The sequence below is a fragment of the Diabrotica undecimpunctata genome, chromosome 3 (assembly GCF_040954645.1).
Source record: "Diabrotica undecimpunctata isolate CICGRU chromosome 3, icDiaUnde3, whole genome shotgun sequence".
Lineage (NCBI taxonomy): Eukaryota > Metazoa > Arthropoda > Insecta > Coleoptera > Chrysomelidae > Diabrotica > Diabrotica undecimpunctata.
The window spans coordinates 106,538,106-106,561,673 of record NC_092805.1 but is presented as its reverse complement, the minus strand read 5'-3'; the positions used below and the strand labels follow the sequence as shown (position 1 = coordinate 106,561,673).

Genomic DNA, 23,568 nt, shown 5'->3' with positions numbered 1-23,568 from the left:
GCGGCAAGACATAGGAACTTGGATATGGCTGTAAGAAATCTACAGACGGCACTGAATACCCTAGAAGAATGGAATATCCAATGGAAAATAGCAATAAATCCAGAAAAGACCAAGCGGTTATCTTCAAAAAGAGAAGAGATAATCCAGAAGAACAGCTAACAATGCAAGACAGACCCATCGAATCGCAAAATGAAGCTAAATAGCTAGGAGTCACAATGGACCAAGGTCTAACTTTCACACCACATGTTAACGTGACAGTCCAGAAAACAGCAACGACCAGAGCCGGAATAAGAGGGCTCACAGGAAGAAGAAGCAAATTAGCTATGTAAACAAAATTAAGACTGATAAACAGCATCATACCACCGATAATTACCTATGCATCTCTTGCATGGGGACACCCTAGTCACAGCAACAAAAAGAAGATTCAGGCAGCATACAACAACTGCCTTAGAGAAGCTGTAAAACGTGCCCAGATACGTCGCTGAACAATTCCTATTCAGAGACCTAGAACAAATAAGGGTACTGGATATGATGGAGAAAAGAGCAAGATTCGCTGAGTGAGCAGACCACCCAAACCGGATTCTGCGAGAGATATGACAGGTATGGTGTGTACCACATATGGAACCACAGAAGACCCAAACAGCAAACGGTCTACAGATTGGGAAATAGCCACAGCAATCACAAGACCAAACAGAATTAGATGGGCTATAAATAAGTTTCGGCCATATAAGTCTCCAGGGACAGATGGCATATATCAAATACGGTTGCATATGGGATTAGAGGTATTGATACCACACCTATACAAGCTCCTCAAAGCCAGTTTAGCATGGGAGGTCGTACCGGAAATATGGCAAAAGGTTAAAGTCATATACTTGCCTAAGGTAGGTATCAGACCTAAAATCAAAGTCATATAGACCGATAAGCCTGTCTTCTTTTCTATTAAAAAGCTGGAAGGGCTTCTTGATAGGTACATCAGAGACGAAGTGCTAAAAGATAATGAGATAGACAAAGAGATAGCAATGGCCGCTTTTTTATATAGAAGGGGCATTTAATAATGTTACTACCAGCTCTTTGATAGTAGTTATAAGTAGACGAGGCGCACCTGCGGTAATATGCAGATGTATAAGGGCATCCCTGGAGAACAGGACAGTAATGTCCACTCTGGGTAAAGCAACCATCAAAGCAAAAGTAGGTGGAGGCTGTCCACAAGGAGGAGTTCTGCCTCCTCTACTTTAGGCAACCTTGGTAGATGATCTCCTCAGAAATCTTTTTCTCTCACAGAAGGCTTTTATTGTCTAGAATATGCTGACGATATAGCAATCGTTGTCAGGGACAGGTTTGCTCAAGTGGTGTTAGAGAATGCAAGCAGCCCAAAATATAGTTGACAACTGGTGTAAACAAGAGAGACTAATAGTCAATGCTCTTAAAACACAAATCGTCAACTTCACCGAAAAAACAGCAATACAAGGCCTAAAACCATCAAAACTGGGAGGAACAGAGATTTCATTTGCCAAAGAAACAAAATACCTTGGGGTGTATTTTGATCATAGACTTACATGGAACACTCACATTCTGAAAACCACATAGAAAGCTACTATGTCCTGGGCAGATGTAGAAGAATGTGCGGTAAGAATTGGGGACTTAACCCCAAAATGACTCTATGGTTATACACAAGGGTTATTAGACCAATGATAACCTATGGCTCGGTGACGTGGTGGACAAAAACGCAGCAAGTGGGAGCAATAAGGCTGCTAGGTAATATACAAAGACTAGCATGCCTGTGTATTACGGAGGCCATAAAAGCAACTCCTACTGCATCGTTGGAAGTCCTGCTGAATCTACCACCACTTCATATCGTTATACAGGGCGAAGCCAGATCAGTGAAGCACATTAATCCATAGTCAATTTGACGTTCTTAAATCTGTACATTTTCAAAATCAACAGAATGGATATTTTCCAAAGAATATTTAGTGTTATGTGCAATAACTCGTCTATGTAAATATTGACGTGTTTGTCTTATATATGATGAATTAAATTCTTAACAATTTATGTTATAAACTACATCTGATTAACTTTTGGTTTACTATAGTCTTTACTGACAATAGGTTTGAATTTTGAAAAGTATTTAGTGGATGTTTTTGGTGATTTATGATCAACATTTTTGACATTTGTTCAAAAAAAACATTAATATATGACAATTATATAAAGTTCTTCTTCTTCTTCTTCAAGTGCCCTGTCCGTTGCGAACGTTGGCTATTAACATGGCAATTCTGATCTTATTTGCGGCGCTTCTGAATAGTTCGACCGATGTGAGCCCGAACCACTTCCTCAGATTTTGGAGCCACGAGTGTCTTCTCCTGCCTGGCCCTCGCTTACTGTCTATTTTTTCCTGGACAATCAATTGCAGTAGACGGTACTTATCGTGTCTCAATATGTGGCCTAGATATTCAAGCTTTCTTTGTTTAATTGTATTCACGATTTCTTTCTCCTTTCCGATTCTTTGGATTATCTCTGTGTTGGTGACATGTTCGGTCCAGGATATACGAAGAATGCGTCGGTACACCCACATTTCGAATGCTTCTAGTTCTTGTGTGTACAAATGAGATTATTGTTGTTATTATTTGGGATAGTGTTCTGTAAGTTATTGATTTTATTATTGTTGGTAGAAAGATTTTTAAAGCCAGGACTTTTTTTCTAATATTACCTTTGGGTGTCAGTGGTTGTAAAACCCTTCAACGAAAAAAATATAAAAAACAAGCAAGCAATTGCATTTTTTATGTAATCTATATCTGTATTTACTCGTATTTTTAAATTTGTAACCATAGTAATTAATTCCCCGACGAATCACTTTCGTTTTTAGTAGAGAATGAGACATTATATTTTTAAACCGATATTTTTAGACAAGTTACGGTAGTTGCGATGAAAACAAAGTGTTGAAATTTACATAATGATACCTGAAATGATTTAATGGGGAATATTTTCAGTCTAAGAAAACGTTTGGTATTATGTGAGTGGGAAAAATGACAATTAAACATAACAACAACCAAAAATAAAGACAATTAGAGAGAGTCAATATTTTATGTTAAAATTAACATAAAATATTGAAAAATGCAGACATTAATGAAGGCTAAATAGCAAATAAACTCAACAAAAACCTCATTTCATATCAACATGTCATTTACCACAAAAATTTATTAAAAACACGGCTCAACACAACTTTAATACACCGAAGGAAGTACGCTACTGATCATTAGTTTATATTTTATATTTAACTTATTAATTAATTTGGTCCAAAAAACCAAAACATCTTGCTCTGATTCATTATGTTGTAATATCCTGAATAAATTAACATCAATGAATGTGTACCTTAGCACAAATTCACCTACAGATTAACGACCTGAAGTATTTTACATTTTAAGAAAACATAAACGAAAAATTGAAATGGATACTGTAGGTAAATTTTCCCAAAATAAAATGAAAATTATATCTATTATACCAGCGGTCCGCAGCCTTTTTGATATTGCGACCCCAAAATTAAAAAAAGAGTTATGAGCGACCCCAGAAAAAAAATCACTAAATTAACAAGTGCAAAGGTTAGTGCAGGACGAAATTAAGGTAAACTTAAATTATCCTCCATGTTGTACTTAGCTGTTTTTATTTCGTAAATTATATTGAAGAGTTTATTTATTTTGGAAAGTAATATTAGAGCAAACTATGCATTTAATATAATATTTATGATGGCATTAAATGAGACAAGCAATTATTTTAACATTTTATTTTTTTTTAAATAGGTACATATACGTCAGTTTACAAACTTATGTGAACCTGGTGCTTGCACACTTGCAGTCAGTATATTAATTCTTGGTGATATATTATCAGAAAGAGACACCCTCAAATCAGGTTCTACGTTAAGTCTGAAGCGATATTTTGTTTTTATAGCAGTCAATGTGGAGAAATCTGTCTCGCACAGGTATGTAGATGCGAAATGCAGCAATTTCAGCAGAGATGTTTTGTATAACAGTGGATATTCCTTTTCCATCACTATCCAGAACTTGTATAGATCCGTAGTTTTGAAAATAGATCGAAGGCTTTCATCGGACAATAAATCGATCTGCTGCTCCTTTTCTTTGAAGTTCATTTTTACAGTAATAAGATCACAAGTGAATGGATTAATTATCCATTGGTCGCCGTGTGACGTATCTGGGAATCGTATTACCAAGTCTTGCTTAACGCTTGTAAGATGCATGATGATTTTGGTTTTAGTTTCTTCTTCGAGCTTTATATTGTTTTCTTCAGAAAATGTCTCCAAACACGCAAACATCTCATAGTTTTCAGCACTGATTTCGTCTATCCACAAACTTATTTTCCTACAAAAAGCTTTTATTTTGTTCAATCAAGCAAAAATCAATACATTTGTACTCTTCCCTTACAACGATTGATTTAAATCATTAAGTATTTCAAAAATGTCCGAAAGATAGCAACTGTTGCCAGCCAATTTTCATTCAAGAAATATTCCGCTAGCTTTGGTTCCCGTATTTACATCTGGTTGCAAATGTTTTGCTGCAAGGGCGTCACGGTGAAACATACAGTGAATAAAGCCTACGTGGGGTGCAATCTCAGTCTTTTTGCTTTGAATCCTGTTCGGGAGCCGGTCAATGCAGCTGCGCCGTCTGTACACACAGATACTCCCACTTTATATCATGGATTTCAAAAAAGGTATTAACTGCAATAAAAATTGTTTCACCGGTTGTTCTTCCTTCTAATCTTTGAGAAAATAACAAATCTTCGCATGTCGTTTTCATATCGGTATCAGATAAATATCAAAAGTTGAGCTACATTAGCTACATCAGTGCTTTCATCCAGCTGAATAGCATAATAGGGACTCCCTTTCACGCGATCTATATGTTGTATTTTGATATCATCAACAAGTAGATTGATACGACGATGAACAGTGTCACTTGATAGTGGAATTGTTTTCAGTACATTGGCATTCTTTTCTCCTTGCATGATCGAAACCATTTTCATTGCAGCTGGCAAAATGAGCGTCTCGCCAATGTTGAGAGGTTTTTTAGTTTTGGCAATCAAAAAGGCAACCTCGAAAGATGCTTGTAACGCTTTTTGGTTAACTGTTGTGTATTTTTGGAAATTAACCTGCTGTGACGTTAGTTTGGTGGCATGTCGTTTAAAATAAGATTCATCTCTATTCTTTAACTGTGGATGCTTAGTTTCTAGGTGCCTTTTCAATTCGGCCGGCTTCATGCTCTCGTTTGCTAAAACCTCCGAACAAACAACGCACTGTGGACGTTGTTCAAAATTAAACACTGTACATTTAAAACCAAACTGGATGTACGATTCTTTAAAAATGCGTTAACGCTTCCCAGTTGTCTCCGATGTAGATGTTGCTTATTTAGTTGAAAATGAAGCGTCACTCTCTGTATCGATGTGTACGGTAGATGTGGCTGTTGAACGTGAAATGGCTTTACAATCATCGCTGTTATGATTAATAGTTATAGTAGTGAAACTAGATGTTGCTCTGCTGTCATCGATAGTAATAACACTACTAGTACTTGAGTGGGTGATCGTCAAACCCAGAAATTCCCGATACAACGTGGAGTACGCCAGGGGGACACCATATCGCCGAAACTGTTCACTACGCTTTTGGAATATATATGTAAAAGGGCAAAACTGACCGACAAGGGCATAAACATAAACGGAGAAAAGCTTGGCCATCTAAGGTTTGCAGATGATATTGTACTAATAGCTGATAGGATAGATGAGGCCAAAGAACTTTTAAATCAGCTCTACCTTTCCTCACTAGAATGGGGATTGAAAATAAATATATCTAAAACCCAGATGATGGATAGGAACAAGATTCATAGACCAGGTAATGGCCTAAAAATACCTAGGTCATGAGATCCGCATAGGAAAAGATAACCAAACCGTTGAGCTTCTCCGTCGTATAAGACTGACTTGGGCAGCCTTCGGCAAGCTGAACCATATTTTTAAATCGTCTGATATACCAATATGCCTTAAAAGAAAAACGTTTAATCAGTGTGTTTTGCCAATGTTAACTTACGGTGCGGAAACGTTGACCATGACAAGGAGAACAGTTCAAAAGATCCGTGTGTGTCAAAGGGCGATGGAGCGTGCTATGTTGGGCGTTTCACTACGAGAGAAGATCCCAAATCGCCAGCTACGACAAAGAACAGGAGTGGCTGATGCAGTAGAGAGAGTAGCAACACTGAAATGGAACTGGGCAGGTCACGTGGCTCGAATGACAAATAATAGATGGACAAAGCGGATACTGGAATGGAGACCAAGAGATGATGCCTACCGAAGCAGAGGTCGTTCACCAACACGTTGGACTGACGATCTAAAACGTTATCATAGGAATTGGATGCAAGAGGCACAAGATCAAAATAGATGGAAAATTATGAGGGAGATCTATGTCCAGCAGTGGATAAGCGAAGATTGAATGATGATGATGACTTGAAGTGGCGGCATTGTTTTCACGACTCATATTACTCGTAACAGTAGTTGTCATTATAGAATCTAAGGTGACACTGTTGTCAAGAAATATGTGTTTAATTCTTTTGTTTTGTGATGCGTTATTAGGACTTCCGCCACATACATCTTTAGATGTGCGTTTTATTAGCCACTTATCCATTGTTAACTGCAATAACAAATATGTATTAAATTATGGTTTTGATATTGAACCTACGCGTCCAACATGGTCGCACCGCGATGACGCCTCACTTTATTTTCTAAGTACGAGTGCACAGTTACTTAACGTGTGCGTGGTTATCCACGAGAACACTAATCTTCTAAAAAAACTTTCTAGGGAAGTAATCTTTGAAATCAATTTAGTGCCTATATTTAAATATAGAGGTTTTTATTTGCAATCGACAAAGCGGCAATGTGACTACGCACCTGTGGATAGAACTAACTGAACAGACTGGCTGAAGTGGCTGGACCTGGACTGAACAGCGGTGAGGTTGTGACGGGCGGGACTGGACAGGACGTACAGTCGTAATTATTTTCGATTCTCTCCGTTTTAAGAACATTTTGTAATTGTGTAAGTAAAGAGAAGGTATATTTTACGCATAAACCTTAATAAAATTCGATAAGTACAGGATCTTGTTGACTTTTTTGACGACCCCATAAAGATCTTTAGCGACCCCAGGGTTGCGGACCGCTGTATTATACTATACATGGGTATAAAAAAGATTAAAACAAGAACTTCATGAAGTTTGACGTTTAAAACCAAAAAGATAATCATGTTGGCACTTTTTAAAATAAATCACAAATGTAATAAACTACTTATTGTACACGTACTCCACGTACCCGTACTTCCATTATTTGGAGAACTTTTCCTCCCTCCAGGCCGTTCGCAATAGTAGTTTGATTAGCTCTGTTGTCGTGCAAGCACAACTCATAACGAATTGTTTTGTAATTTTCCCATTGTTGGAATTCCCATTCCCTCAAATACTTGTTGAATTTCAAATGTAATGACTATTTTACTGTTGAAGAAGTATTGCAGATTTATTGAGTTTCTCTGAATAGAGAAACATAAAACGTTTCACCACTTTAATGCATTGCACACGAAGGTTAAAAGCAAAGGAATACATTTATATTTTTAATAAAACATGAAGAATTGACGCTATACCTACTCAAAAATTATCAAATAAGAACTCTTCTCAATAAAAATATTTGCATATTTTTTATTTGAAAGAGAAGTGGCCTGTTTAATTTTTCTTGTTTACTATGAGGGTATTGTTAAAAATAATCAAGGAATGTGAAAGTTATTTCAATTGTATGACGAATTTTTTGGCGACCCGTTACAAATATATAAGGTGAGGTAGAATATTATGGTGCTAATTATGAAATCTAAGAAATACTTTGACGTCCCATCTTTATACCTTTTATGACAATGTTTAATATGCAATATTAAACTATATACTTTCTCTCTATATCTTATTTTTCTGTCGCTATTTATATGTCTATAGATCCCCTCTGGAGGATAATAGGAAATATGGAAATGCCTAATCATCTAGTTAACCAAATAAGAAATATGTATGATAAAAACTCCAACGTAAAAACGTGAAAACTGTGTAACTCTTATATCAGGGCATCAACTGTTCTATATGGAAAACAAAAAAAAAAAATAGGAACAGTTGGACTTCTTATACATAAGAGACACACTAAAAATATCCAACAACTTAAAGGTATCAATCCAAGAATAATACTCAGCATACTGAAGCTTAACAAAAAAACCAGCCTTAAAATAATTCAAGCCTATGCACCTACATCTACACACTCGGACGAGGAAGTGGAAACCTTTTATGAAGACCTAGAAAATGTAGTAAAACTGGCGCCTACTACACACAACCTAGCAATGGGTGACTTTAATGCTAAGTTGGGATGTAAACTGGACGGGACCGAAGTTACAATAGGTCCCTACGGATCCGGACAAAGAAATGAAAGAGGCGAAATGTTTTTGGGTTTCTTGGTACGAAATGGCCTCTTTGCAATAAATAGCTTTTTCAAAAAAAATCCCCAAAGAAAATGGACCTGGGTAAGTCCAGATGGAGTCACCAAAAATAAAATTGATTTTGTCTTAACCAACAACACAGACATGGTCTATGATGTAACAGTTCTTAATAGCTGTTCAGTGGGAAGTGATCATAGAATGGTAAGAGCGGAGATCGTGCTAAATCTCCAAAAACAAAGATACAAAATCACGTACATACCATACGAAACACATTTCCTTCGAAGAGGAAATTCTGAGATGTCTAGAGACAACAAATATAGACGTTATGGATGTCGAAACCTTAAATGATAATTTAATAAAAGCTATTAAGAACGCAGAGAAAAAGTGCAATACAAATCCTAGGAGAGATAAGGAGGAAAAAATCAGTCAAGAGACAAAAAGACTTGGAGACACGAAGAGAACTTAAGAACAAAATCGATACGAATGCACGCATACTACAACAAATTAATAAATATATTAATAAAGCAGTGAGAAAGGACGTACGACAATATAACACAAAAAAGATTACAACGGTTGTCGAGGAAAATAAAAGTTTAAAGGTGCTGAAGAGATGTCAAGCTCTAGGTAAGAAGAATATTGTTAAGCTCGCAGATCGAAATGGAAAAGTGGTAACAGATAAAGATAAGATAATTAAGGTAGTTGAAGAATTTTACACAGAATTATATAGAGAAAGGGGTAAGAAAGACGGCACCAAGTTGAGAAAGGTCCAGAATGTGGGTTCAGAGGATATCCCAGAATTAACAATCGAAGAAGTCTCAAAGTCATTATATCGAATGAAAAACAATAAAGCAGCTGGTGATGACCAAATCATTATTGAGGCAGTTAAAGCAGGAGGAAAGACAGTATTGAAAGCATTGACACAATTATATAACTTATGCCTTTCAAAAGAGGTTTCACCATCTCAGTGGAATAAAGCTATTATAGTAGTCATGCACAAAAAGGGAGATATATCAGAGCCAAAGAACTGTAGACCTATTAGCTTATTATCTCAAGTTTATGAGTTGATTATGAAGATAATAACTAATAGGTTGACATCAAAACTAGACTTCTATCAACCTTGCGAGCAAGCAGGATTTAGAGCTGGATACGGAACAAATGATCATTTGCAAACCATTAAGTCAATGATTGAAAAAACCATTGAATATAATAGATCCGTGATACTTGTCTTTGTCGACTTTGAAAAAGCATTTGAGTCAATCAAAGTGAAATGCTGAAAGCTCTAACACAATGTAGAATAGATCACCGATACATATCCCTCATCAAATACATCTATCAGCATGCTACAGCCTGTGTAGGACTTAATGAAGATACTGGAACCTTTCGTATTGAAAGAGGCGTTCGGCAAGGAGACAACATGTCTCCTAAATTATTTATAGCTTTGCTAGACTACGCTTGTAAAACAATAGATTGGAATGAAAAGGGCATCAATGTAGATGGAAAATTTTTAAATAACCTTAAATTTGCAGATGATATCGTTCTTATTGCAGACAGCTTTGATCGGGCACAGATAATGCTCCAAGAACTCCATACTGCCACAAAAAGAGTTAGTCTTAAAATAAATTTTTTAAACACACAATTTATGACAAATTTAGTCCACAACAAAAACATCTCAGTAGAAGACAAAGATATTGAGCCAGTTGACTCCTATAAATACTTGGGCCATGAGATCAGAATAAACCTCGCTTGGGCTGCATTTGGAAAGATGAAGGATATTTTTAGGTCTAAGATTCCAATGTATCTGAAAAGAAAAGTATTTAATCAGTGTATTTTGCCAGTGATGACCTACGGCGCAGAAACCCTAACACTCACAAGAACAACAGTGAGTAAACTACAAGTTGCGAAAAGGACAATAGAGAGAATAATGTTAGGGATTTCTCTACGTGATAGAATACCCAATGCTACTATACGCAAAGGATCAGGAGTAGCAGACGTTATTGAAAGGATAACAAGACTAAAGTGGAACTGGGCAGGTCATGTAGCAAGATCAGTTGATGACCGGTGGACAAAAAAAATTTGGAATGGAGACCTCGAATACAAGCTAACGGAAATAGAGGTCGACCTCCAACGAGATGGACAGATGACATAAAAAAAGTGACTACAAATTGGATTCAGATGGCGCAAAATCGGACTAAGTGCATAAAGCATTACAAACAATCGCACGTCACGGCAAATGCCTCCAAAAAGACTGTTTTGGGTGTCATTTATAGCAGAAGTTAAGTACTTTTGAAAAACGTACTAGTGCAGTTAAAAATGAGCAGTTTTAAATGGTTTAGATCGTTTGTAATTTGAAAGTTTAAATGCAGCATTTTTTAAGCTTATTTCAAATGCGTCACATTTGTTGCCAAAACTTAAAACTAAAATTGCATGCTATAGATTTTGAAGATTAGGTTTTAGTTATGAAAACTCCATAGTGGCAGGTCAATAAAAGGTATATATTGTATTGATCTCATGAGAATCATAAAAAATGGCAAAATTCGCGCCACGTTTATTTATTTAACATCTTTATAAAAACTGAGTTCATATGCGGTAAAATACAAAAATTGCATATGAAAGCTGCACTCTTTACCTTAAAACGCATTTTGATTTTTGTCAATACTGCCGTGTTAACTCAAAAGGGCGTATCTGCTTTAAACTAGTTTGCGAGAAAAATCAGTTTTTTTGATGAGGCAATCGTGATTTTTTAAAAAGTTGTGACTTGTACCATATAGAAGTTAATAAATAGGTTTATACTATCATGTGACAGATTTTGGTAGAGTATCAACTTGGGAAAACAACACTTTTGACAGATACGCCTTGTTGTATTAATGTTGTAATGTTGTATTAATTTCGTAAGTTATTCTTAATAATTAGGAAAAGTTAAAAAAGTAAACAACAATACAGACTAACTAAAATATCATACTCAGTCAATCAAATATAAATAATTAATACTTAATTTTCTACTGCGAACTAGTTATTATATTATATTAATCATCAATTATTGTGTCCACATTTTCGCTGACAAAAATATTTTTCCAAAATGTAATGCGATTTGGGGGCATTATTTGACCAATTTTAGTGATTACATTCTGTTTTCTTTCCATGATAATACCTCGTGGTTAAAAGATAGAGAGTGGTTTTGCAATGCCAATTTTATGGATATTAGCCTTTAAAAAATTGGCACTTATGATTTCTCCTTCAAAACTAGTTTTATAACCTAATGTACGGAAACCTCTCATGAACTAAACTTCCATCATTTGTTGAAGGTACGGACGAGGGACCAACCTTGTTATTTTATATTGAGATGATTCGTCTTTCCAGTTGTAAAAATCATTAAAAGCAATGTCGATAACTTAGACATTACGTGTTGTCGTTTTAACCGCATTTACAAAATCAACGAAGTCATAAACTTTACCTTGTGGATTTAGTGATTGCTCGACTCTATGGTGAAATGAGTCAGCTGCCATAAATGTATGACCTGACTCAAAATATCTCAGAGTTAATTTCCTAATGTTCAATTCTATCGAGTTTACAGCATACACAAAAAATGTGTACAAGCACCAATTTTTGTTCTGACCGAAACAATTATCCACCCAAACAAAAACTTCTTCGGAATCCCTAATTTTGTTTAAAAATGCATAAAATGTGCTAACAATATCAGCCTTTTTTCGTCCAGAAATAGCTTCATGCCATAGAACAGCAACTGTAGAAGTTTTAGAAGTACCAACTGGAACAAAGCACTCATTAAAGGCTATCAGTCTAGGAGTAAATATAATTTCTTTAAAAATATCGCATCTTGGGAGCATAATCACCTACAAAAAGATCAATTTACAATAACTTCAGAACCAAAAATATTTACCTTGACACATAGGTACAAGGTAAGAATTTGTATTTGTTAAGCCTTTTATATAAATTAATAGAAAATATACTTACTAGTTGTTTCTGCAAAATTATTATCCATATTTATTATGAACAACAAACTAAACACATTCTATGAAAACACGAAAAAGTAAGGTTAGAAATAAAGTAAATTGACAGTTTACTACTTTTCGCGCCAACATAATAATATCTTGAAATGAAAAGTGAATAGGCCGTATCTGCCGAAAACTTTTTAGTTACGGCTTTTTGTGTTAACATTTACAGTTGCGGCTTTTAAAGCTAACGTTTTAGTAGAAACTTCAGATACAGCTATTAATTTAAGCAGTATATATCCTGTTTTGTTGCAGATACGGCTATGAAACTCAGGTAGATTTGTAGAAAAGATTACTAAATAACTAAATAACTTTGAAACTCGTTTTTAATAAAAATTGCAGTTACGCCCTTTTGAGTTAACACGGCAGAATAGGACACTTGGATTAAAAGATATTGAATTTTTACCGTCAATCTAATACAAATTTTACTAAGCATTGATTTCGCACGCGTAACAGACATTCAAAATCGCCGATCGCTTCAACCGATGTTTTTGTTTAAAATTATCTTAACTACATTTTTTATTTGAAACATTTTTTTCTATGGCATACAGATTCTTGGTAAATCGATTTTTTTCCATTTTCCCCTCTCTACGGGGGGAGGGGGTTAGGGGAAAGCCCGGGGGTAAATCGTTCATTATTATATTCTATTTGTTTTAATTACCATTTTAGTTATCATCATCAATCGGTCAATTCGTTTTCGAGATACATTTAATTGTTTATAAAAATTTTTAAAGGTTTATAGATTTTGCATGGCCAGAACTTGTTTTGGCCATGTTGTTTTTCAAAAATATTTGATTAAAAAATGTTTCCACCCCTTATTTACTGCTTTAAGTTTTGCGTTATAAATTAATTAAACTAGAGCGGTCCCTATACATTACACACATTTTTAACTTATTGATTCTTACAGCTCAAGACAAAGATTAAAAAAAATGTTTTCTTCTCCTTTGAAATAATTCCCTGGATTATTTGTAACAAAAATGTTAATCTCTTTTTATGCAGAACGAACCGTTCTCTCAGAAACAACGCTTGAAGCGACCGGCGATTTTGAATGTCAGTTAGGCTTGATGCAAGGATGTTCTTTATCTGCAACTCTATTCAAAATTTATATTCAGGAAGCATTAAACAACTAGAGGAGAAAATGCACAGGGATAGGGGATAGGAATAGAACTTGGGAACAAGTATTTTTTCAAAATCAAGCAAATTTTTTCTTTGCAGACGACCAAATGATTATGGCAAACGATGAGAAGACATGGATTATATGATTCGAAAGTTAACCGAAGAATACAAAAATGGGGGACTCACCATCAACATTAAAAAAACGGAATATCTTAGAATAAAGGAAGAAGAAAGAGGCTCACAACTCTCAATTAGAGATACAAAAAATGCGAAGAATTTAAATACCTAACAGTGTTGAAATATGGTACAAACAATAAACTCATTACCTTGGTCTCCTCAAATTAGTTTACGAACAAACATGCCAATCTGCAAGTCGGTTGTAAAATTAATTTGGAAGTACGAACCAGAACGTTAACAAATGACGATGAAAGAGAAGAAAAAACTGGAAGTGGTAGAAATGAACTACCTAAGAAGAGCGTGTCAGATATCCAGACTTGATCACATACCAAATGAAGAAATAAGATAATAATAAGATATAATAATAAGAAAAACAGGAAGAATTTACAATACTGTAGATACAATAGAATCAAAACAATTTTTATGGTACGAGCAAGTAATGCGAATGGAAGACGAACGATTGCCAAACAAGGCCTTAAACTACGTTCCATGGAATAGAAATAGAGGAAGACCATCATTAGAAAGGAGAGAAGGAATCAGAGGAGTAATGAGAGATTGAGCCATAAATAAGGATGAATGGACCGACCGAAAGAAGTGGAGATGGAAATGCGACAAGCCGCAGAAGCTGGCGGACCCGCATGGATAGTATATCCGATCGAAAAAAAATGTTTCTTGTAAAAATAAGTAGATGAAATGCTACGCTTGCAGGCTAATTCCTATGTGACAGTCCTGAGGGACTAGAGGTAGAACAAAATGTTATATGGTAGGATGAAAAACGAGATAGGGTTGTAGCACTAGTGATCATGATATCAGGACCAAACATCAAAAATAAAACAGCAATGTATAGAAAATGAAGAACCTTTGCAAGCAAATCCCATGTGATACCAATCAGTTTTGAAAAATTTTGGGAGGATCAAGTATGGACTTTAATTTTTGCGTAAATAGTTCTCCCTCTAACAAACAAACGTGGCGTGTTTCAGACCAATCTCTGTCTTTTATGTGTAATAAAATGGAAGTGCGATCTGATTGTTTCAATATTAAAAATATAAAACCAACGATAAAAATTAAAGAAACTGTGAAAGACATTATCAGTAGATTATTAGTAAAAGTATAATCACGAAGGCGACAGTCACGAAATGTCTAAAATACTTTTTAATTCGAGATTCAACTACCAATAAATATTGGTTAAGTCGTTTCCATTTAATAAAAGTTGAATAATACAAAGTTAAACAATATAAGACCATTTAAGTGATACCGTAAAAGAAATAGAAAGTGTGAAATTAACGCTAATTGTGATAATGTTCAGAGTAATGTATGTAGATGAAGTTTTGTCTACTACACACCATTAAAATCGAAACAATGGAACTAATGCGAAGAAAACAAAAAGGAAAGTGAGCATTTAAAAAGCAAGCAAACTACAGAAAAAAAAACAAGAGTAACAATTATTTGGCGTTTCCTACTGAAAGTCAAAAATTATACGACTCTGACAGTCAAAATGAACTACATTCACGATCACGATTTTAAAGATTTTCTGTCATTTTTTAATCAAGGCATGCTGACAGCTGTATATTACACTTGCCTCGAAAATTGAAAACTATATTCAAGTTAATATACTTTGTCACAAGGTAGTCACAATCCTAACCATCAGGCCCAATTAAAACTATTAAAGGATATAATTGCAAAAAGTTCTTAAGTTCCATAAACAGTACAATAAGTTCTTAAGTTCATCAATCCTCTGTCAAGTGGGTAGGACAGCTGTGGAAAATTGCTGATATATGTTTAAATTTTCTTTATATATATATATATATATATATATATATATATATATATATATATATATACATGTGTATAATCAATATTAATTTTTTTAATGTATGTGTTGATGTCAATACGTAACAAGCATGGCGCCTCCTATTGATTTAAAGTAATACTACTAATATCGAGAAGCTGATTTCTATAGACTCTAACATACAGATCACGACATTGTTTTATTGACCATACAACACAATGGCAATCGCTGTGACATGTAACACGTTTCCACCTCTATATTAAATGCCTATTACGTTGTATATCGTCCAAGAAAAAGTGCTAAACTTGTAACATGGTACTTTCAGGGTTATTCGATACGCGAAGTAATTGATTTATTTATTTTGTCTTCGAAAATAAACCCTCACCAAGTGTTACAACAGTTAAAAATACCATTAAAAATTTTCAAACTTCGGGATGTGTAAAGTTGTAAAATGTGTCATGAAGGTAATGAACCACGTGTTAGACTTGTCAATGAGGAGCGTCAAAACAGGGATATTCATATTTGTGCTTTTGTGGAAGCTAGTGAACCCTGAAATAGTGTACACATTGCTAGGGAAGTTAACGTGAATGCTCGAACTGTCCAGCGAGGTTTCAAAAGGAATGGGTATCACTGTTTTAATATACAACCAACACAAGAACTGTTTCCGGAAGATAACTTTAGGCGGATGGAGTTTTGTGAATTTAAGTTAGATAAACAGAATAAAAATGTACACTTTTTAAAAAATATTTTATTTTCTGACGAATCTTCATTTTCATTACATAAAAAACACAATCCATCGGTTGCAAGGTATTATTCTCGGAAAAATAAGCACCTCAGTGTTACAGTGCGAACGCAGCATCCGCAAAAGTTAAATGTTTGGACTGGGATGTTAGGCGACCATATTGTCGGTCCATTTTTTATCGATGGAAACCTAAACGGGCCCAAATATTTACTACTTTTATTGATTTATTTGCCGGAATGAGATCATTCCGGCAGTTCGACGCCTTCCCGTTAATTTTTTAGGAGGTTTATTTCCAACAGGATGGGTGTTCGGCTCACAACTCTAGAGCAACTATTGACTTCCTAAATCAAACGTTTCCTGATCGACTGATAAGTACACGTGGTACAAAGTGGTTTTCTTTTTTTGGGGTTTTCTCAAAGAAAACATTTATAGGCATCAGTTTGAAAGGGCCACAAACCTAGTCGAATTAAGGCAAATATACTTCATTTCTCTGCAAGCATTACACCAGCCCTACTCCAAAATATGAGGATAAATCGGTATGACAGATTTGGTTACTGTTTAAGTATTTTTTATGTTTAAGTTTGGAAGAATTTTATTGTTTTTTTTTTATTTAAAAGTGCAAACGATTCTTATTATGATTTTTTTTTCTTCTTTCTTGTCTCATTGTTATAAGCTTTGTCCATAAAATTTGTACAATTTTCAGTGACAATAAAGTATATTACTTATTTACCTACTTATTTATTTGTATTGCTATTAAGGCTAAAAAATAACCAAAAAATTAGTTTTAGAGCATTATAATAAATATAATCTCGAGATGGGATTGCAATAAGTCTTAATTCCTATGGTCAATAAAACAATGTTGTTATCTGTATAGTCCAGTCCTCAGAGATTTGATCTTTAAAAACAAGACGAACAAGCTTAATTTTTTTGCCGAGCATGTCAATTTTGGGACCCTAAAAAAGTTTCTTCTGCTACCTCCGGGCTTCTCCTTAAACCCACCCATCGTAGGGGGGGGGGGGAACATCGATTTACCAAGAATCTATACGCTGTAGAAGAAATGTAGCTGAGATCATTTTAAACAAAAATGTCTATTAGCAGTTTTTGTGTATAATGAACCGTTCTCTCAGAAACAACACTTGAAGCGACCAGCGATTTTGAATGTCAGTTACGAGCACGAAATCAATTGTTTAAATTTAATTTGTATCAATTCGACAGTAAAAACTTGATCAGAGTGTCCCATCGACAAAAATCAAAATGTGTTTTAAATGTAAGAGTGCAGCTTTCGTATGCAATTTCTGCATTTTGCCTCAAATGAAGTAAATTTCTACAAAGCTGTTAGATAAATACACGTTGCGCCATTTTTGCCATTTTTATGATTCTTATGAGATCAATAAAATTTATTTCCATTGACTGCTCGCTGTGGAATTTTCATTGCTAGAGCCTGATCTTCAAAACCTATATAGTCCACGATATGACGGTTTTATGCTCAGAACTCTTTTTATATGCATGGATTTGGTTGAAATTTTGACAGTAGATAGACAACTGCTCAAAGATCTAAATCTATCCTTTGCCAATATGTGCTTTTCTTCTGGGGCTGGTTACCACTCCAACTAGAAGAGTGGAAAATTTTTATAAAAAAACATGGCAGTAGCCAGAGTAGTAAATTTTAAAATAAAAATGTTCTTTAAGGTTTTTTTTCGAAAAGTCAATATTTTTGGAGTGACTGGTCACGAAAAGTTCACAAATTACACGTCAAAAAACCATGTTTTTACAGGGGTTTTCGCAAATAACTTCAAAAATTTAGATTTTATCGGGAAAACTGTTTGGATATAAAATGAAGCTTATGAAACAAAGAGATTGGATTTTTATTATTACCGTATACTTAATATTAACAAACTTATGGCTGTTCGAAAGTAGACTTTTATTCATTGAATACAAAAATCCAAACATATAATGTTGAAAAACCGGGAACGGTGTGTTTTTCATGGAAAACTTATTTAAAGATCTTAAAAAACCTTTAAAGTAACTACTGGTAAAACTGATATGCATGAAAATTAAGGGTTAATTAATTATATTTTTTATGACGCAGAAAGCAACAAACTCACCCCTCCAAAAACCACCCTGGTTGAAACTAGTCGTTGTTTATTTACAATCTACTTTATTTATATACAAACACTACATTCTGGAAGTTTAACTGGTTTAAAAGTTTTAGTTTTGAAAATATCCGACTTTAAAGTGAAGAACATATTTTCGGAATTTCTCAAAAAATCCTATTTTCTTTCAAAATAACTCAACAACTAAAAAAGATACAGAAAAAATGCTAAAATACAAAAAAAGCTTTTTTTACTGAAGATTTGAATTTGTTTGTCGTGTTTATTTAAGTCACTGCTACGGTTCTTCATTTTTTAATAATGATTCAGGTAAGGGTTTCTGAAGGCGTATCAGGAGTTTTCTAAAGATAAGGTAGAACTGCAGCTATGCTGGTATTGGATAAGTCTGGAGGAGAATTTGTGACAACATGATAATTCTTATGTCGCTCTAGCAGCACATTTTCGATCACTGTTCTTCAGTTTTTCGAAGACTTTTCGGCGGTTTTCTGAAGACAAAAATACGATGCATCTATTTTTGACCACTGATTCATATTCAGTGCGCAAATATGCATCAAGAAAACGTGTCTCTGTTCTTTCAAAAATAAAGATTTTCGTTCACTTGACTGTGAATTAGTGCGCTTGACGTACACTGAACACCTGAATCCAATAACTTCAGAACGCTGTAGCTTTAGAATAATAGTTTTTTCAGACCTAGGTCCCATTGACTTTTTTAATCTACGCACTGAGAACTATCATTGACCGAACTTTCGTTAAATTTAACCGCGACCAGTTTTCCATAAGGATAGTTGCGGGGTGGGGTCCTTTATCTTTACACCATTATTATAAAAATATATTTACTTATTTAAAAAATATAATTTACCCATTAGCGCCTAGCGTGATCATTTGATCACACATGACAAGACCCCAAGATTTTATCTTTTGTTTGGCAACAGTGTGATAATTTTAACCTAGGCCCAAGGCCTTAGGTGGCACATCGCATAGTACAACGCACAGCACAATACTCCGCACCTAGCTTAGCCTTTGCTTCGCACATTAGTGGCCGTATTGAAGCACCATGTACCGCACATTTATTTTATTTTCTTTAATCATGTCGTCGTCATTCTCTTCATCGGACGATTGTTTTAAATTCAAATTTTAAGACATAGTGTTTATGCAAAGCACAATCAAAAATGGCGGTGCATCCTCTAAATAAAAAGCTAATTTACTATTGCCAATTTTACCACCCCTATAAAGACCTTAGAAAAGATTCCCAATACTTTTTTTGAATACATAAGAAAGATTTCAAATACGTTTGATTATATTTTAAACAAATTTAAAGGAAAAATAAATATTATTTGGAAAATTTGCCATGCCCAATCCATAACAGCTGAAGAAAGACTTATCTTAACATTACGGTAAGTTAAAAAAAGTCTTTTTCTTTTTTTGGAAGGACAAGAATCTTCAGGTCTTATTTCTTCCTCAAAACCTTCATTTTCCATTTCAATATCTTCATCCTAGATCTGTAAATTTAATGTTTCTTGTCCTTCATCTGTAGCTTTATCTTGTGCCTCTAGAAAATTTGAGGAATCCATTTTTGTACAAAGTTTTTTACATTTGCAACTAATATTTCTGAATAATGAGTCAGGTAGTAATACCTGCTCAGTTTGTATTGGCTCAAGACCATTTTGAGTTAGTTCCCACCCTCACTCAGTAGCATTCAGGTTATTTCCAAGCCACTGCTGTACTTGGAAATATACACGAAGCGAGTGTTGCTCAGCTGCAGATTGTGTTGAAAATTTTTATTTTTGCAACCTTTATTAAAGCACAAGTAGCGAATTTTATTCAATGTATAATCGCACTTTGAGTGGCCCATATACAACGCCGATATAATTTTACATCCGCTGCGTTTAATTTCTTCCTTAGTGGCACTTTTTTCATTAAAAATGGTAGCTTCTTGCGATATATCATTATTTGTTGAAAACAATTTAACAATTTTGCTTTTTCCTTGGTAAAAAAATGCAGAGGTTGTATCACAACCTTATAAATTTTGAAATTGATATGTTTAAAGCTCGTAAAGTTATTCAATTTGTTTATAAGCCTAAAAAATGTTTAAAACTTTAAAAAAATTTCTAGGCTCTCCTAGTGAACCCATTTGAATTTTACATAAAGCGTTTGAAAGTTTATGCCTTCTATTATATGTAAAAAAATTTTCAACTATCTGAGAGGCCTATTTAGGGCCTACTATAAATTTGAAAATTTGCGATTTTTTTTCCAGTAGGATGGATTGCAAAAGTATTATGCAAAACCTATCCGACCGATATTAACAAAATTTAGCACACGTTTTAAACATATTAAAAAGTTTTTCTAGGCGGAATATGGAGCTTGTAAGTCAAGTTTAGAAAGTCGAAAACATTTAAAGGATTAACTTCATTTTTTTGTACTTTTTTTCCAATTATTGCTATTTTTTCAACAATAAACATTAAATTTTCAATTTCTAGCTAACGAAATATTGTGTAAAATTGAATAACGAAACTTTTTACTTCTTATAGTTTTTTCTCTAGGATCAATATTTTCCGAATTATAAACGAAAATATTCAGAAAATATTCATTGTTTTCAGATTTTGTTAAATAAAAAATTTAGCACAGGGTTTGCAACTGGCGCATATCGTTATTATCGATATTGGGCACATCCTGAAGGGATTCCAGCGAAAAAATAGCTTCCTATGGAAAATGTCCATTATGGTCTGAATTTCTACAGATCCCGCCTAGTCTATGTATTTACTTTGTTTCCTAGCCTTTGGTCAAGGCTAGGTGCGGTGCGATGTGCGGTGCGCCGTTGTGGCCGCCACTTTAGGTTAAGTAATAAACAGTGCGAGATGCATTGAAATGCTATCAAAAGTATTTTTAATGGTGAATTTGCTGGTAAGCGTTTGAAAAATGGCAAATCCGTCCATTCGATTTGTGTAAAAATTGCATATAGTTTGTTTGTTATAAACTTTTTAAAAATTGGTTTGTGGTGTAATATGTTATAAAAATTAGTTAAACTTTATCTTAAAATGATTCACACTTCGAAAAAGTACTTTGGTATTACATAATTACACATTTATTAGGGATACCATCATATGAACACGCTGGGCGTAAACGTGGGCAGTGGGTAATTCTTTTTTTTTTTTTTTGTCTGTTAATCTTATATCAACATTTTTTTTATTTTTTTAGTGGTATTACCATAGAAAAACCGAACACATGTGTTCGGTTGTTCTCTGGTATTACTTTGGAAGGAGCATTAGCTATGATTGAAAACGACGAGGATCAAGATGTAAATGAAATATTTATAGAGCCTCCAGATCCAAATTACTAACTGACGAGGACTGTGGTGATAAGGAAGAAGCACTAGTTGATAACCTAACCGGTAGACAATTACGTGCAGGTGCAGAAGTTGTGATGAATTCAGATAATGAGAATCAGGATCATTTAGAATATGAGGGGGATGAACAGCACATTCTACCAAAAAATCTGCCAAGAAAGATTATCTAGAGACTGACTGGATAACAGGTGATATAGTACCGCCCTTCTTAGATTTTCCTTCTTCTTCTTATACAAAATACAAAGATTTAAGTCCCTATGATATATTTCGCTTGATTATAGATGACAACGTTTTGCGACTTTTTTGTGAAGAAAATACTAAATATGCTGCTTCAAAAAATTGTTCAGATTCCAATGTGAACCCTGAAGAGATTCAAGTTTTTTTAGCCATACTATTTTTTTTTGGTTATAATACTGTACCTTCAAAGAGAAATTATTGGGACTCACAAGGGAATATGTGCAATGAATTTGTTTACAATTCTATGAGAAGGAATATTCACACCTTAAAGATAATAATTTTCCGTCAACGGTGAATAAAATGTGGAAACTAAAACCATTGGCAAATATATTACAAAATAAATTTGCACTACTGTATGAACCCGAACATCATATTAGTTTTGATGAGTCAATGATAGAATATTTTGGTAAGCATGGTTGCAAGCAGTGCATTCAAAACAAACCTATTAGATTTGGATATAGAGTATGGAGTCTAAATACTTCTGATGAAGTAAGGTAAAAACCCTCATAGCAATAATCTACTACTACGATAATAAATTTGGAAAGTGTACCCTTGGTACAAATGCTTGACACTTTTCCAAATCAATTTAAAAGTTTACCTATGCATATTCATTTCGATAATTTATTTACTAGTATGGTTTTGTTGAAAGAACTTAAGAACAGAGGATACCATGGAAAGGGATAATAAGATTCCAAAATCCTGTAACACAAAAAGCAATAAACTAAGGAAAAAGGTAAACCGCGGGGAATATGCTTTTCAATTAGATCGGAAAAATGGAATAATTGTCTTAAAACGGATGGACAATTCAGTTGTGGCCGCTGCATCTACAGCTTATGGTGTTCAACCAATTACATATATCCAGGATTATTTTCGGGAACAGCAAAAAAATTCAAAATATTGATCAAAATCAAATTGATCAAAATATTTCATGTTAACGAATATCCATTCGTGGTAAAAAATGGTGGTGGCCAATACTTACATGGTTTTTGGATGCATTCGTTCATTACGCCTGGGTGTTAAAAAGAAAATCTGGTTGTGATATGCCTCAACTAGATTTTAGAAGAAGCATCGTTCAGATTATTTTGCATAAATGCTGTTGCTTCCAAAGGTGATGGTTATTCACGTGGGTTCAAAACTGAATTAGATAGCAAAGTTTGCAGAGCGATAAGACTTAATGAAAGAAATCATTTGGTGGAGCCTTGTAAGAGAAGACGGTGCCGTGGATGGGGCTGCAAAAAAACTGTTCGAACACAATGTGGAAAGTGTAACGTCGGACTCTATCGATTGTTTCGCAACTTTTTATAAAAAATCAAGAAAGATTATATTCGTATTTCATATACGCATAGTGTCATCAAATGAACACGGGCTCCGGTAAAGACAAAAAAAAAGAAATTTTTACAAAGTTTATATAAATATACATATACCTTGAAAATGAAAGAGATTTTATACAAATACTTAACAAAAAAATAATTCAAGCGCTAATAGGTTAAGTTAGCTCTGCGGAACAGCTGGACGTCCCGCGGGACTCGAGACGGTGCAGATGGAAAAGTGAGGG

General features: G+C 34.4%; 4 protein-coding genes across 5 annotated transcripts in view; 1 reads left to right on the top strand and 3 right to left on the bottom strand.

Moving 5' to 3' along the window:
• Positions 1-23,568, bottom strand: part of LOC140437162 (putative fatty acyl-CoA reductase CG5065) — a 152,260-nt gene that overhangs the window by 65,827 nt on the left and 62,865 nt on the right. The window lies entirely within an intron of this gene.
• Positions 3,803-4,321, bottom strand: LOC140436009 (zinc finger BED domain-containing protein 5-like). Its single transcript, XM_072524719.1, has one exon. It carries the CDS (start codon positions 4,319-4,321, stop codon positions 3,803-3,805), a length of 519 nt encoding a protein of 172 aa, XP_072380820.1.
• Positions 4,810-5,259, bottom strand: LOC140436008 (protein FAM200B-like). The gene has a single exon (XM_072524717.1). It carries the CDS (start codon positions 5,257-5,259, stop codon positions 4,810-4,812), a length of 450 nt encoding a protein of 149 aa, XP_072380818.1.
• Positions 5,857-21,946, top strand: LOC140436007 (uncharacterized). Its single transcript, XM_072524716.1, has 4 exons — positions 5,857-5,884; positions 8,226-8,692; positions 8,854-9,578; positions 21,748-21,946. The coding sequence occupies exons 1-4, from the start codon at positions 5,857-5,859 to the stop codon at positions 21,944-21,946; spliced, it is 1,419 nt and encodes a 472-aa protein (XP_072380817.1).